This window comes from Chionomys nivalis, chromosome 5 (genome assembly GCF_950005125.1).
Source record: "Chionomys nivalis chromosome 5, mChiNiv1.1, whole genome shotgun sequence".
NCBI classification, from domain to species: Eukaryota; Metazoa; Chordata; class Mammalia; order Rodentia; family Cricetidae; genus Chionomys; species Chionomys nivalis.
In genome coordinates this window covers 12,537,379-12,554,336 of record NC_080090.1, presented here as the reverse complement: position 1 = coordinate 12,554,336, position 16,958 = coordinate 12,537,379, and the positions used below count along the sequence as shown (strand labels likewise).

The 16,958-nt window shown below is 47.1% G+C and overlaps 1 protein-coding gene across 4 annotated transcripts in view; it reads right to left on the bottom strand.

The window, feature by feature from the left end:
* Positions 1-10,442, bottom strand: part of Lamb3 (laminin subunit beta 3) — a 52,363-nt gene extending 41,921 nt beyond the window's left edge. Inside the window, exons 1-2 of one of the 4 annotated variants that reach the window (XM_057770958.1) lie at positions 10,410-10,438; positions 7,613-7,685 (exon numbers count right to left, since the gene is read on the bottom strand). In XM_057770958.1, the coding sequence (XP_057626941.1) occupies positions 7,613-7,634 (22 nt within the window). In that variant the 5' untranslated portion in view covers positions 7,635-7,685; positions 10,410-10,438. Of the gene's footprint in view, positions 1-554; positions 703-7,612; positions 7,686-10,409 lie in introns of those variants that run through there. The other 3 variants (XM_057770960.1, XM_057770962.1, XM_057770959.1) reach the window with 3 other exon arrangements.
* Positions 10,443-16,958: the final 6,516 nt, after the last annotated feature.

The following is a 16,958-nucleotide window of genomic DNA, read 5'->3' as shown; positions in this document are numbered from 1 at the left end:
GTTACGGGCAGGGATGCTGAGGGCAGCTGGAAGCGGCATGGGAGGCAGGCATGCCTCAGCAGCATGCTCCGCTCTGGCTCTGCCTGGAAGAGCACACAAGGTCTGCCCAAAGCCGCCGAGAAGGGATAATGGGATTGTGGGCAGGCAGAGGGGACCCAGGAGGTCTTTCTGCCATCTTTACATCCCAACACTGCCACGGCCTTCTCCTCAGTCTTTCCCAGGGCAGTCAAGAGCCCGAGCTGGGGCATGCGGCCTCAAGTGTCTGACAACTCTGCCCTCCTGCCCTGCTGAAAACCCACCAAGAAGGAGGCTGAGTTGAGCCTGATGGGTTCCTCCCACCTTGCCTTTGTGCTAAGCCCGGATTTTAGTCGCTTTCTTCTAAGTCTCCAGATACTTATCAGATGTGAAAAGCAATTCAAACAGTCACATTCACCTGAGTGTACTCAGGTGGCTCCCAAGAAGAGCTCTGCGTGGGCCCAGCACCCAGGCCTCAGACCCCGGACACACAGCCCCTCTTGTCCTCCCCCACCGGACAGGTAAGGTGGACAACCTACCTCACCCTGAGCTCCTATGCTCCCCGCCTTTCTCCAGATCCCTCTCGAAGAGCTGCCTGGGAATGTGGGGGTCCCCTCTCTTGGCTCCAAGGTTTTAAACAACAGCCTCACCTCTGGAGACTCCCTGGCTGGGTGTAACCCCAGTTACTCAGGGCGGCCTCAGGAATCTGGCAGCCGCCACGCCTGTCTGACGTCACTGCCCCCCCACCCTCAGGACAGGACTAGGCAAGTGGGTTGGTCTTAGAGGCTGCCTGCTCTTGGTGTCTGGAGGACTGGAAGATTCTGGAAACAGCAGTAGCAAGGTCTTTAGAGGTGGGGAGGTGGGGGGGTTGTCCCTGGGGCAGTGAAGGTACTGGATCTGGTACCTTCCCAAATCTAGTAGGTGTCAGCTTCTTCTTAAGTCCCAGCCCACCCTGGACAGAAAACCAGGCTGGGGACACATAACAGCCCTAAGACTATGTCAGGGTTTGGGCATGTCACTGGGTTGGACAGTATTCAGAACCCTGGAAAGCACCAGGCCTATCCGAAAGGGAAAAGGTGGAAAATCCCGACTTCCTGGGGAATTTAAGGGGGGGGGGGGGCGGGAGGGGGAGGAATGGTCCTTAAAGAGTGCAGGAAGTGGTCAAATCTGAGTTCTCCCAAGGAAGTTGAACAGAGCAGCCTGCATCCAGGACCTCAAGCTCCCTCAGCAGGGCTGGCAAAGAGCCCCAGGACAGGTAACTGCCTGTGAGTCACTGGCCCAGCTGCTCCTGAGCCCCACCCTCCTGGGCAGGAATGCCAGCCTGCAGGGCCAGAAAACAGACCTGACCACAGGTGGGAGAAGGCTAAGGCAGAGCTGGGCTGGGAAAGCCAACACAGACTTCATATGGCACCTACCGGGTCTGGGAACACAGTTCCTTTGTGGGGTCTCATGGGTCCCAACTAATACAGGTGCAGAAACAGTACCAGGAGGAAAAGCTGGTCAAGGACACTTCCCCTTCCAGGTTGGGTCAGAGGGCATTTCAGCAAACCTGGAAGGTCATAGTCCCTGTCCTAACCCTGAAGACACTGACATTATTTTGCAACACTCTTTCCTCAAAGTCACAATTTGAAGGAGAATTTTTTGTTTTTAAGACAGTGTTTCATACAACCTAGGCTGGCCTTCAAGTCATTGAAAAGCCAGTGATGACCTTGATTTTCTGATCCTCCTGCCTCCACCTCCCAAGTTCAGGGATTACAGGTGGACACCACCATGCACAATTGACGCCATGCTGGGCATGGAACTCGGGGCTTCTCACTTACTGGGCCAGCACTCTGCCACTGACGGAGCTACATCCCCAGCCATAAGCAGGCTCTGCGACTCCCCATCCAGGGTGCCAAGGTTTCCTCTACACTCGAGGAATATGTCCAAGATGCTCAGGAGAGTTGTAAACCATTCTGTGGGCCCATCCCAGGCTTCAAATTTTGCTCAAGCTCAAACAGAGGAACATTGCAGCTAGGAAACAGATAAGCAGCATGCTGATGGAGTCTGGTTTTGACTCTGCAGTGGGGTCAGTACACACAGCTTTCCTTCATCAGCACCTCAGGAGCACACAGCAACCCCATCAGTTCCGGCAGAGAAGGGTCACACTTCCACCACTTGGTCTGTTTCCATGCCCCAAGTCCAGACTTCCGAAAATTCCCCCTTCACCAGAGGATGTGACAAAGAGCTCAATAATAATTAGCTCAGTCGGCTGGAAAGCTTGGGCGTGGGAGCCCCAATCCCAGAAGAGGGGAAGTGGGATGGGCCTCACTGTGAGTGGGCTCTTTAAATTCCCCCCTCCCTTTCTGAGCCCAGAAGCCCAGGTAAATAAGCAGTTGGTGTCTCAGTCTTTGCAAGCTGGGGCAGGTCCTAGGTTTGGATTCGCAGGAGGCAAACATCAGCTGCTCTGCAGAGGCTTCCCACACAGGAACGTTCTAGAAGACGTTTATGCAGCCCTCAAAGAGTAGCCCAACTCCTCAAGAACACCAGCTGTTCCAAAGTGCCCCCAGAAGTTCAGGTCACCTGGCACAGGCTTCAGGACATCAGAATTATCCAGAGATTAATTGTGTAAACCAGAGCCCACAGTCCCATGAGGGTCTGACTGGAGTTAGAGGGCAGCCAGGATGTGACCTGAGCACCTCAGTGCCCCCTTTGTGCCTGCCCTTTGCTCTGACCCTGCCAGGCAGTCCCTGCTTCAGAGCAACTGTCTGCCCTAGAGCCTGAGCAGTCAGAACTTCTGCTCAAGCTAGTGAAGTTATCCTGGGTTGGGTTTTTTCTTTTGATTTGTTTTGCATCTATACCAGCAACTGCCAATCATGAGTTCTGCTGGCTCAGTGTCCAAAGTAACCAGAACCCCTCCCCCACTGCCCTCTTGGCTGGGCCACTCTGTTCCACATTGCCCCAGGCTGACCCACAGGCAAGGCCACGCATAGGAGGTTTGGGGTCTACGCTGAATCCTGCCAGGCTCCCCACCTCTCAAGGTCAGAGCCCATTTGAGAGGCCATCTGTGGTCAGAACTCCCCTAAGCTGACTCTCCACTGCTACTCTCTCCCGTCCCTGTCTTCACATCGGTGGTACAACCTCCCCTCGAGATGCCAGGTCATCCTCTGACATAACCTTTGCCCCAGATGCTCCAGCGGTTTGGGAGACTTGTGCCTTGGACATGTACAAAACTGTCTCCCTTCATTTTCAAGCCTCTCTTCCAATCCAGAATCCTAACCAAGGCTTCATCTGACCACCGTATTTAAAACCACAACCACTCTCCTATCCACATCTGCTCCCAACCTCACTTGCCCTGTGCTACATTGGTTTTTAACTCTTCTTCTTAAAACATTTTTTTTTTGTCGACGTCAACTTCTGACCACCTCCCTAATTTACTCAAGGTCTCGTGTAACCTAATCTGACCTTGAACTGGATTTGTACCTGGCAATGGTCTTTAACTTTTGGTTCTCCTGCTCTACCTCCTTGTGCTGAAATTACAGACATGTAGGAACACTCCTGGTTTATATGGTGCTAGGATCAAGTTCAGGGTTTCACACATGCTAGGCAAGCATTCTGCTAACTGAGCTGCAGCCTCAGCCCCCAGATTTCCTGATTGGTCGTATTTGTTTTGTGTCCACCACTAGGATACTATGTCTAAGGAGATGTGGGTTCCTGATGGGTCGTATTTGTTTTGTGTCCACCACTAGGGTACTGTGTCTGAGGAGACACGGGTTCCTTTCCATTTTGTTCATTTTTTTCCAAGCACCCAGAACCTTATAGGAAGGAGCTTGAGGTTGGTAGAATAGTAGATTCCTGTTGACATCAAAATAATTCATTCAGTTTCCCGAGTCTCCCAGGTCTGGTCTTCATCATGGCCTCCTCAGAGGCCATGGTGACAGGCCCGAGGTCACCATGAATGTTCTGCATTTCAGGCAGCAGCAGGTGCTCTCTTGTGAAACGCCCACACCAGATTGCCAAAATGGCGCTCTATTGACAAGGGTGTCGTCTCATTTGCCTGCCCATCAGGCCCCCTAGGCAATGACCCTGGTGAGTATAGCAGTGACCCTGGAGGTCAATGCCCCCGTTGTCCATCTACTGGGCTCAAACCATGCAGGCGGCTAGGAAGGGGCCATCTAGAATCTGCTCCATGAGCTATCACAAGGGAAGGAAGAGAGGGACGGAAAGACTACAAGGGGACTAAAAGGTACGATCCTGGATCTGACACTCGGGTGTCAGCGCACAGGGTCCCTGGTGACTAAATCTGGGCACCACCGCAGTGTGATGAGTCACAGCTGATTCCTTGTCTGTGAGGCAGGATGGTCTCCAACAATGACTCCGAGACTTTACAAGGTGACTAACCCTAGCGTGGCCTTGCACACCTATTATCCAGAGAGAGAGGGCAGGTGGAGTGTGTATGGGTAGATTTGGTAATTTGGTGAAGAACAGATGAGAGGCAGACTCTGGTAGGAGCCAACAGTAACAGGACAGGACTCTGAGGCTGATGCATACCGCTAGCTGGGCCTGAAATCAGGATGCCAGTCTAAAACAACCATATTAATACTTCCTGTCTGCCCCCCCCCCCACCGAGGGCCTTGCTTTGCATTAACCCATTCAGCATCTCCACCGCACTGTGGGTAGCACTTGGCTGGCCTTACTTCTCACATCAAAAAAATGAGGCCATTTTCAATCACGGGGTCCCAGCTGGTGGACAGTGATTGGAGCCTTTATTGTTTGTTCAAGCACCCACATTCTTTTTTTTTTTTTTTTTTTTTTTTTTTTTTTGGTTTTTTGAGACAGGGTTTCTCTGTGGTTTTGGAGCCTGTCCTGGAACTAGCTCTTGTAGACCAGGCTTACCAAGGGCCCCAGACATGCCAGGTGGCCCTGAGAACCCTCCCTCATTCTTGTTGATTCTCTGGTCTTCGGGTTTCCTAGACCCTGTCAAGATCCAGTAGTTCAAACATCATCCTTAGGAGCTAAGGAGATGGCACCGTCAGAAAAGTGCTTGCCACATAAATAAAGATGAAGGCCCATGTTGGATTCCAAGAAACCGTGCTTAAATAAAAAAAAAAAAAAGTCAGACCTGGTAGCATGAACTGGTGGTAATCCCAGCACTGAAAATAAGGAAAGAGGTGAAACCTCAGGGGTTGCTAGCCAGGCCAGCTAAATCAGAGAGTTCCAGCTTCAGTGAAAGACCCCTATCTCAAACACCAAGGTGAATGGTGGCTCACACCTTTAATCCCAGAACTTGAGAGGAAGAGGCAGGCTGATCTCTATTAATTCAAGGCCAGCCTGGTGTACAAAGTGAGTTCCAGGACAGCCAGGGCTATCCAGGGAAATAGGTCTCAAAACAGAAACAAAACAAATCAAACAACAACAACAACAACAAAAAGGCATCCAAGTTTGCCCAGCCCCAGAAGGAGAGCTGGATACCTTTCTGAAGGTGCAGCCCAGAGCCACTTGGGCAGTTTGGTGTGGCTGGGGAAGGGACAAGATGGTGTAGCATGAGATAGGACAGAGGCATATGAAGATTTACGCCCCATACTGCAGAACCGCCCATGGGGCCTTAAGTCTAAATGGTCTGTGAACGTCTGCTAGAGACAAGCTTGAGCTCCTACTGTCAGCCTAGCAGTTAGTGCTGAGTATGGGAAGTAGATGTCCCGGGTCTGGGGAGGAAGGAGCAGGGTACCCTGGCCTGTCTGGAGCAGCACTGTCTGGCTCGTAATCAGCACTCTCTGCAGTGACTGTGCTCCACACGGTCTGTGCACAGACTTGCCCTTGCCCTAGCTCCCGCCCCGCTACTCAAACATGGCAAAACTTGGGGCTAGACTGTACGGCAGTGTAGATCGATTTTTCTTTGGGCCACCAGCTCACAAATAATGACACAGAGGCTTATTACTAATTATGAAAGTTCGGCCTTAGTTTAGACTTGTTAATATCTAGTTCTTATAACTTAAACTAACCCATATCTTTTAATGTATGTTCTTTAATTTGGCTTTGTTACCTTTACTCTGTAACGCCCATCCTGCTTCTTCAGCATCTGGCTGTCAACCCTGCCTTTCTTCTTCCCAGAGATCTCCTTCTGCCCGGAAGTACCACCCATCTCTCCTGAATGACTATTGGCCATTCAGCTTTTTTTTTTTTTAATAGCAATCACAGCGATACATCTTCACACAGTGAACAAATATCCTACATTTCTCCCTTTTTTGTCCTAATAACAATGGTAAGGTTTAACCCTAATACAGTAAAACTATATGCAGTAATAACAATTATCAGGTAAAAGCTACATACATTTATAATGTCCAGTTTCTCTGTATTTGGCAAATTCAGTCAAAATATTCCATAAACTAGCCTATCTTGGTGAGTCAAAAGTTTTGTACCTAATTTATTTTATCCTAACTTGTATTATCAACCCAAACCTATAATTTTAGACCTCAAAACCTTATTTTAGATAAACAACTAAGCTTTTGTGTCTCTCAATCCTATACATTTGTACCTCTTTTATGGGTTTCTTTTCTGAATTTGCTTATTAGGAAAACTGTAACTATAACTATCTAGTCTTTAACCCCATCAAAGACCCGAGGATATAATATTACCTGAATAAACAGGAAGTGCAGAACAAGAAACTTCCAAAACTATAGAAGTGGCAGAGATATCTGGCTGCCTGGACAGTCACTCAAAGTTCTTCTGCAACATTGAGGCATCCATCTTCAGCCTACAGGTCTAGAATATCTGAGAGACTTTTTCTGAAGCAGAAAGAGTTGACAGACTCCCTGTCTTGTCTTGGAAAAGTTTGGCAGTCACCTTCTTTTGTGTCGTGCCTGTCCAATTTGGACAACATACTGTCAGCAGTCAAAGCAATGGTAGTTTCTTGTCTAAAAGGCCTAGCTTTGTCACATGGAAAGCAAACCCCATATGGAGGGTCTTTGATGCTCATCATCCTTTTTTTGAAATAAATTGGTACTGTCAGGAGCAGATGTGTCTCACTGTCATGAAAAGTCTTACATTTTAAAAACATTTTAAATGCCATATCTGTAGATCATTGAAGTGTTTGAAGACAATCTATATATTTAAAATATATTTGTTTGATCTTGAAAACACACCCAACATGATTTGTTTATTTGATTGATTGTTATAGATGACTAACTACTGACCTGAATTTCTTAATTATCTTAGTTTATAATAGTTTATAATAATAGCTTTCAAGGACTAGAAGTTTACATTACATTGTTAAATGAGCTGCACAAATACAATTCCTTAAACTACAGTAGAAACATATATACAGTATAACAAAAAAATAACCTTAAATTTATATCACTATATATAAATATCTATACTAATGTAAAATATTTGAGACTAGTAGTTCTTCTTTAGTTCAAAAGTGGACTCAACAATCCACCCTTTTATCCCATCATTTCTATACTATATCCATCCTTTGTTTCTTCAGAAAGAGATCTCTGAATCTAACTCCTTTGCTCAGCTTTTTCCCTGACCATGACCAATAACAACTTGTAACCAAGCCCCCTAAATAATGACCCACATTTATAACCCACCAAATGACAAACATCATCCACCCTACCTCTTGGGAATATGGGTGTCATGTTCTATAGACTGCTTCCTGTTGTGCGGGTCTCTGGCATCTTTAGAGGACCCTGAGAAAAATTGGGATAATGGTCAAGTCCTGGGAGAGCTAGCTGTATTATTTTTTGTTTAGTCTCTGTGTGATGGGAAAGTGTAGGACTTATCTGAAGTCTTGGCTAGAGAGCCTGTAGAGCTGGACCATTTCCACTAGTAGATTTGAAGTTGTTCTGGATGCAGAATTTTGAGGAAACTTGATCACCTGGGGTACTTGTCTTTATTGGTGTCTGGTCCCATTTCTCCAAAAACACAAAAACTTTTAAAGGTAACATATATATCTGCATCAACACAAGTATGGTAGTGTTTAGTCAGCTAAAGATGATTCTCTGGTTTATGTTTGAGCAGGTAAAAGGCATCTGTCAACTTTGTAAGTCCATTTAGAGTGTATAACTAAACTGTAATGTAAATCTCCATCCATGTCATATGAAAGAATGGCATGTAATAATAAGTCATGAGGATTCTGTAGTCAACAAGACATATTGTGTCTCATACAGTCTCAGAGTATGATCCCAGAGGGATCAGCATACATGTCACCTGCCCTATAGTCTTAATTGGCTTTTCTCCCCTCATGTCTTCAGCCAAGATCCTCAGGAAGTCTCCCCAGTCAAATTTGATCTTCAATAATTCTGAAGAGAACCATAACTTTTTGTTTCCTGTAGAAACAAAGGCATGATCTCTCTACCAACACAACATATTATCTGACTTTAATTTTGAAATTAAGACATTCTTAAAATATATAGGTTGGTACAATTTAGCAGTTTCCATAATCTGATGTCTCTCATCAACTGCTGCTTTTTGTACATTGGCATTTAAAAAATTCAACATCAACAAGCACCATGCGAGATCAGATGCCCTCTGTATTTCCCATCTGTATGTGGCTTGTTTTTTTACATTATTACTTTGTTCTTTCTTTAAAGACTTTATTCATCTTAAACTATTTTTTATGACTGTCTATACTCGTTTTCTTTTCTTTGTTTAGCATCTAAGCACTTTTTAAGCATACTATACCTGTTTAGAGGTTTTCTGTGTCTTGACCTGCTTTACTAAGTATCTGCAACATTCTCTGATCACATGAGGCAAATATTAACCTGCCATGTCAACCACCACATGGCTCAGTTTAGCTCATGGTACTGGTGGTTGACTCCACTCACATAGAGTGAGCCACCTGAGAGACAGCAAGAGCTTTCTCAGACCCTATGTTTGGATATTCCAGCCCCACATTGGGCACTATATGTAGACACAATTCTATTTGGACCACCAGCTCACAAATGGCAACACAGAGACTTCTTATTAATTATGAATGTTCTGCCTTAGTTTAGCTTGTTCCTAACTAGTTCCTAAAACTTAAATTAACCCATATATTTTCATCTGCATTATTTTAAACAGCTTGATTACTTTTACTCTGCACTGCCCATCCTGCTTCCTCTGTGTCTGACTGGTGATCCAGCCTTTTTCTTCCCAGCCTGGAAGTCCCACCTATCTCTCCTACCTAGTTATTGGCTGTTCTGATTTTTATTACACCAATCAAAACAATACATCATCACACAGTGTACAAATATCACACAACAGGGCAGTGGTAGAGCGTGTGCTTAGCTTGCACAAGGACCCTGGTTCAATCACCAGCACAGGAAGAGGCCTTGACCAAGCCTCTCTATGGGCTAGTTTAATCATGCCACTAAAGGAGTTGGATTTCTGCTGGGTCTCATTGAAGCTACTCGATTAGAGTTACTGGAAGAACTGAAGCTCACACACAAGCCAACTAGGCTTCACTCCCAGATTCAACAGTTTGAAGGTGAGCAATGTTTTTGTTTTTTTTAAGATGTATTTTTATTTTGTTATGTATAGGCATGTGAGGGGATGTGTTCATGTATGAACACAGGTATCTGAGGGGTATCTAGAAGAAGGTGTCAGATCCCCCAGAGCTGGAGTTACAGGCAGGTATGAGCTGCCCAACATGGGCACTGAGAATGAAGCTGAGCCCTCTGCAAGAACTATGAGTCATCCTTGTAGCCCCTGGAACTATCAAAGTTTTAAGAGCTCTTTAGAGAATGGTGAGATACAGCTAAGGGCAGAAAATACTGAAGCTCCCTCAACTCCAAGAAGCTCTGCTCTCAGGACTGATTACTTAGGACTCTAGCTTAAAACCTCGGGGTAGAGAGATAGAAGATAGGAGAGAGGAAGAGGTAAGAAGGTAGGGTTCATGTCCCACCAGGGTGGCCACTCACCAGTTGGGTAATATCAGACACTGTGATATACACACAGAAGCCTTCTTCCTCTTCTGTAGTGGGAACTGTGAGGAAGTCACCCCACAGACCTCATGACATAAAGAGAAACAGGCCAGGACTATACATCCTCCAGATGTTGTACTCTGGCCTGCAGTCATTGCAGGAAGCAAAACAAACACTCCCACCTGACCCACCCGCCAAGAGAGACTGGCAAGGACTGTTCTCCTTCACCCCAGAATTGCTTTGCATGATCCAAGATTTTTTCCAGACTGGACTGAACCAGAGGCCAGAGAGGCCACCACAGAGGGCCCCCTGGTGTAACACAAATGGGGCCTGCTTATTGGGGTTTCTTTCCCACCCAGTACCCCATAGCCAGCAAGCCCCAAAGAAAATCACACAGAGATCTCTATAAGTTATAAAAACTGATTGGCCCATTAGCTCAGGCTACTTATTAGCTCTTGTAGCTTATATTAACCCATTGTTCTTATCTATGCTAGTCACATGGTTTGGTACCTTTCTCAGCAGGGCAGCTCACATCTTGCTTCTTTGGAGTCTGGGCAGGAGTGGGAGGATGTTCTCATTGCATCATTTCTACTTCCTGTCTGGTTTTCCTGCCTATACTTTCTGCCTGGCCAATCAGTGTTTATTTAAAACATGATTGACAGAATACAGACAATTCCCCCACACCCTGGGAATAGGGCTGAAGGGAGGGCCTTAGATTTGGCCTTCCAGGACAGGACTAGGCAAAGAGCAGAGTCAGGGGTGGGAATAATTAAAGACATGAAAGACAGAGGAGCAAGTGTGAATGCGACAATTGTTTGGATTTATGGTTTTGAAGGGATCATACAGACAGAATCAAAAGAGAAAGACTGAACAGAAGCTGATGTAATAAGATCTGAGGCTGAACTCCCTTCCACCAGCATGTCTGAGGCAGCAGAGGAGACCTCTCTTTTCCTGGGGCCTCCACATTCCCAGGGTTGCGAGACTCTGCCTGGTTTTATTCTTTAGATTTATTTGTTTTAATAACTTTAGTGACTGCTTCTGAGGTCCTGTTAACTGGTGGGGTGTTGACAGAGGCTTCTGTCCTGCTTGGTCCCACAGTCATTCAGTTCCAAAGAAACACACAGAGGTCTACATTAATTATAAACTTGTTGGCCTAGTAGTTCAGGATTCTTATTAACTAATTCTTATACCTTACAGTAACCCATAATTCTTGTCTATGTTAGCCACATGGCTTGGTACCTTTATCAGTGAGGATTCTCATCTTGTTTCCTCTGCGTGAGGATTCTCATCTTGTTTCCTCTGCGTCTGGGTGTCAACTACAGACTGAGCCATATCAGGTATGAGATCAATAGCTGAGATAACAGTAGGGAGAAGCCCATCCCACCAGCTTCTGGGGTGCACATGTATGCTTTCAGCATTACAGATTTTATCTGTTCTTTCAATCAAGGACTTCAGGAAGAAACAGCTGTACATCTTCCCAGGGTGACAGAACAGAACATGGCCAAGAGTGTGCCCCGGTGGTAATGAAGGTCCTAGGTTCAAGCTGTGTAGCAGGCCATTGTAAGCCCAGTGCCTCGTGTGGTCATTGCCACATCCTGTGAGGCTGGACCCTGAGGGAGGCACTGCCGTCCTCCTCCAGTTTGCCCAACATCAAGGAGCGAGACCATAACATGCTAAAGCAGTGAGTTACCCACAAGGTCGCAGCATCTTAACCTGACAAATGTTTATTTGCAGTTCACATAAAGGAATAGGCAAGATGGTCCCTCCCACTAGGGGCAGGGACCCCTTGCCCCACGTGGTGACCTGACAACTTTCACAGCCTTGTGGCTGCACCAACCAGGACAGGTGGTGTCCTAATATGGTTTCTATTGCTGCGATAAACATCATGACCTGTTGGAGGAGGCAGCTTGTCTGTTCCTGGCCGCTCGGCCCCAAAATAAACACACAGAAACTGTATTACTTAAAACACTGCTTGGCCTATTAGCTCTAACTTATCGGCTAGCTCTTACACTTTAACCCATTTCTAGTCATCTGTGTGATGCCACGTGGCTGTGGCTTACCGGATAAAGTTCCATCTGGCTCCAGCAGGGCTATATGGCTTCTCTCTGACTTCACCTCCTTTAGTCTCCCCCGCCTACCTAAGTTCTGCCCTTGTCAATAGGCCCAAAGCAGCTTCTTTATTAACCAATGGTATTCACAGCATACAGAGGGGGAATCCCACATCAATGACAGAGAGTCATGTGGGGAGGAAAGGACTTACTTCATCTTACACTTTCAGACCACAGTCCGTCTTCAGAGGGAAGGAGGGAAGTCAGGACAGGAGTCTAAGGAGGAACCTGGAGGCAGGATCTGAAGCAGAGGCCTAGGGGGAGGAGTGCTGCCTACTGACTTGCTCTTCACGGCTCCCTCAGCTGGCTTTCTCCTGCCCACGGATGGCACCACCTGAAAGAAATGTCACAAAGGCTAATTTGTGGGTGGTAATATCTCAGAGAAACTGGGAAGAGGAATGGCTGTGGGGAGTGGGCTCAGTTTGCTGGACCTATAACACATTTGCCCACCAGGAACCCCTGCAACATGGACAGTGAGACCCCAGTGAATTACAGTCAGAGAGAATCACCCATGAGATCTCTCCAAAGGAAAACCCTGGTGGGGGGAGAATTTTCAGGGTTCTGAGGCTCCTAGTGTGAGTGACGCTCTAAATGTTCCATAGCCCAGAAAGCCCCTCAGTCTGAGAGAAGCTGGTAACTCCATTATACATCAGAACTCTCTCCTCGGACAGCTGAAATTTCACCTCAGATGTTTGTTCAGCAATCTCTCCTTGAAGATAGGCACTGACTACAGGAGGAAACTAAGCCTGCATCCAAGAATAGCCTAGATGGAAACAGAACATGGGAAGTCGGGTATGGTGACTAATGCCTGTAATTCCAACATTTAGAAGGCTGAGCGGGCAGGGTTGGGGTTGCAGTGAGTTTGAGGCTAGTCTGGGCTACATGGTGATTTTGAGGCTAGTGGGTTACAGAGTAAGACCATGCCCAAAGAAGAAAGAATGGAAGGAAGGAAGGAAGGAAGGAAGGAAGGAAGGAGGGAGGGAGGGAGGGAGGGAGGGAGGGAGGGAGGGAGGGAGGGAGAGGGAGGGAGGGGGAGGGAGGGAGGGGGAGGGAGGGGGAGGGAGGGAGGGAAGGAAGGAAGGAAGGAAGGAAGGAAGGAAGGAAGGAAGGAAGGAAGGAAGGAAGGAAGGAAGAAGAAAAGAAATAACCCATGGAATAAAATTCCCCCACAGGAAGGGGCTCAGGCTCCTGGACGAAGGGTGGCTTGCTGAGTGGAGTGTTTCCCTTGTGTTCAGCAGCAGAAGAGAGTGTGCTGGCCTGGCTTTGTCCTGGAGACCACCCCAGTGATGTAGCCAGCTACAGGAGGCTTTTCCCACTGGAGTTGCTGAACCAACGGTGTACTGATAGGCACATTAACAACTCTGTCTGTTTCAAGTCAAATGCTATCAAGGCAGGTTGCACCATCTTGAGCATGCCCTGTTCCTAAAACACACGATCCCAGATGCACACGCAAGCACAGACCTTTGCCTCTTCCCCGTGTCATCGTGTTGGTTTTGGCTAACACACCATTAGTGAGTTGGATTTGGTGTGGACTTTGTCCTGAGTTTACTCCATCATCTCCAGGTTCAAGTCCACAAAGGTCCCAGCCAGCAACATCACAGTGGTCACCCGAGAGTCACACAGTGTCACCCGGGAGTCACCTTTCAGTGCCTATGCCACGCAGCTCCCTAACCCTGCCATCTGCAACCACATTTAGGCCAGATTCATCCTTCACAGCCATCTCTACTTCCTGTGAGCTTGACAAAATCCTAACCCAAGACTCAGCTCTGATTTCTGGATCTGTGGTAGCTTTTCTGATAGTTTCTATCAGTTCTTCTCACCTCTGACAGCAGAGTTTCCCACACAGATCAGTCAGAAGCCAGTTCTGCTCTGTTTGTGAGCCCTTTTGTAAACATCTCAAATTCATGTACTTACCATTGCTCAACCTTTAACTTTTCTAAGTCAGCCTCAAGACTGATAGGTACACCTCTCAAGATCAATGTGTCCCCCAAGTAGCCAGCTTTAATGTTTCAACTAGCAGGTGTTCAGACAAACAAAATTACTACATATTCTTAAGAATGAAAATAATAAAATGTTACTTAAAGGGAATATAAAGCATGAATTTACACACCCACCATGTCCCACTCAGAATTCCTGTTAAGATTTTTAAAAATTATTTATTATGTATACAGTGTTCTGTCTGCATGTATGCCTACTTGCCAGAGGAGGGCACCAGATCTCATTTTAGATGGTTGTGATTCACCATGTAGTTGCTGGGAATTGAACTCAGGACCTCTGGAAGAGCAGCCAGCAGTCAATGTCACCTTTGCCTGTTCCTGTTAAAAAAGAAACCATTTCCCTCTGTCTAAGACTTGGGGATCTTTATGGAAGAACTGACAGAAAGAGGGTAGGTGTCAAAGAAATAGGGACTTTGCTGCAAGATTATGTCTCCTATAAATGTCAGATGTTATACCCATGAAGTCTCACCAACATGACTGCCTAACTATGACCTGAATGAGGATAACACCCATACGCATGCAAATGTGGACACAGAAAACTCGTGGGGCCCCAACCCTAGAGAAAGAACTACAGGTAACCAAGGAATGCTCAGAGCAGGAGAAACGTCTTTTCCAGGAAAGAAAACACTAATTGGTTATCCAATTCCAAGTGATCAGCCCTAAAAATATGCATGCAAGTAGTATGTGAACTTGGCAGGTTGTGTTTATGTTTTTAGTAACATATGCTTGTGTGTGTGTGTGTGTGTGTGTGAAACTAAATATATAAACATAACAATTAAAGAAAAAGGTTATGAATTTTAAGAGAGTTAGGGTGAGGTACATGGGATGGTTAGAAGAAAGGAAAGGGAAGGTTAAATGGTGTGATTATACTAGAATCTCAAAAAAATTTTCTATTATTTTGTAAATGAATTGGAATCTGAGAAAGTTCTGGCTGGGCTGACCCTTTGCCAGTGGAGTTCCAGATGTTTCGACCTTGAGTCAAATGCCAGCTTCATAGTCCAGCAGATATCACTAGGGCACAAGAGAGGAAGAGCAGAACTCAGAGTGGTGCTGCTGGAACACGAAAAACTAAAATATTTCTGGGGTCAGGATAGGGTTCTAGGGTTGAATCACTGAAGACCAGCATTGGGGACCCTGGCAGTGAGGAAAGATGTGGACCTGCAGGGTGAGGGGGCACAGCTGGACCTGCAGGGTGAAGGGGCACAAGTGGACCTGCAGGGTGAGGGGGCACAGCTGGACCTGCAGGGTGAGGGGCACAGGTGGACCTGCAGGGTGAGGGGGAACAGGTGGACCTGCAGGGTGAGGGGGCACAGGTGGACCTGCAGGGTGAGGGGGCACAGGTGGACCTGCAGGGTGAGGGGCACAGGTGGACCTGCAGGGTGAGGGGGCACAGGTGGACCTGCAGGGTGAGGGGGCACAGGTGGACCTGCAGGGTGAGGGGGCACAGGTGGACCTGCAGGGTGAGGGGGCACAGGTGGACCTGCAGGGTGAGGGGGCACAGGTGGACCTGCAGGGTGAGGGGGCACAGGTGGACCTGCAGGGTGAGGGGGAACAGGTGGACCTGCAGGGTGAGGGGGAACAGGTCTGAAGGAAAAGAGGGCACAGGTGGACCTGTAGAGGAGGAAGGTACAATGGACCAATGGACATAGGTGCTCAGGAGGCAAGCACTTATATTAATGATTTGAGTATTCTATGTCTGCCCGCCAAAGAATCAGGAACCATGGTAAGCAGGTTTGTCAGCTGCTGCCCATCTCTAGGGTACCAACTGTAATATGTACTCCAGAAGCATGAGGCCCTCTCTGTCCCTGACCAGTGAGTGCCAAGCCAAGTCCAATACCCAAGAAAATGGGGTCCAGGATGTTTTATTTAAGCCCATTATGCTGGGCATAGCACCCCAGAGATTAACGGGCATCTTAAGAGAATGCCTCTGTCCTCCACAGCCCCTCTGCATGTCCAGTCCACTGTGTTTCAAGGCTCTCTGTGTGGGTCTTTGGCAGGGTGCTAGCTTAATGACATTCTAGGTTCCTAGAGCATCATCCTTCCAGTTCATCCAAGCACACACAGTTGCTTTACTCAATGAGTCCGCGATCTCCAAGACCTGAACTTTTCTTCCAGGCCACTGCCTGTCAGCAGACCCTTCTGACTTTTAACCCAGAAACACGAAAACATCCAGAACCATTCATCACTCAGCAAATATTTATTGAGCACCCACCCAGTGCCAGGCACCCAGAGAGACAGTGGTAAGCCAGCCAGGCACAGTCACTGTTCAGAGAAAGACTGCTACCCCACAGGTCACAGGCATTGCACATGTCATTACCCAATAGTTTAATTTTGTAAGTGAGGTGACTAACTTCCTCCACTGTCCAAGAGCCTCTGACTTCTGCCGTCCCAGAAACAGTGAACCTGAGAATCCCAAAGCTAGATGCTCACACGCAAAGCTAGATGCTCACACACGAGTTAGATGCTCACACACAAGCTAGATGCTCACACACGAGCTAAATGATCACACACGAGCTAGATGCTTACACACGAGCTAGATGATCACACACAAAGCTGGATGCTCACATACAAAGCTAGATGTTCACACACAAGTTAGATGCTCACACACAAGCTAGATGCTCACATACAAAGCTAGATGCTCACACACAAAGCTAGATGCTCACACACAAAGCTAGATACTCACACACAAAGCTAGATGTTCACACACAAGCTAGTTGCTCACACACGAGCTAGATGCTCACACACAAGCTAGATGCTCACACACGAGCTAGATGCTCACACACAAAGCTAGATGTTCACACACAAGCTAGATGCTCACACACGAGCTAGATGCTCACACACAAGCTAGATGCTCATTCACACACAAGCTAGATGCTCACACACAAGCTAGATGCTCATTCACAAGCTAGATGTTCACACACAAGCTAGATGCTCACACACGAGCTAGATGCTCA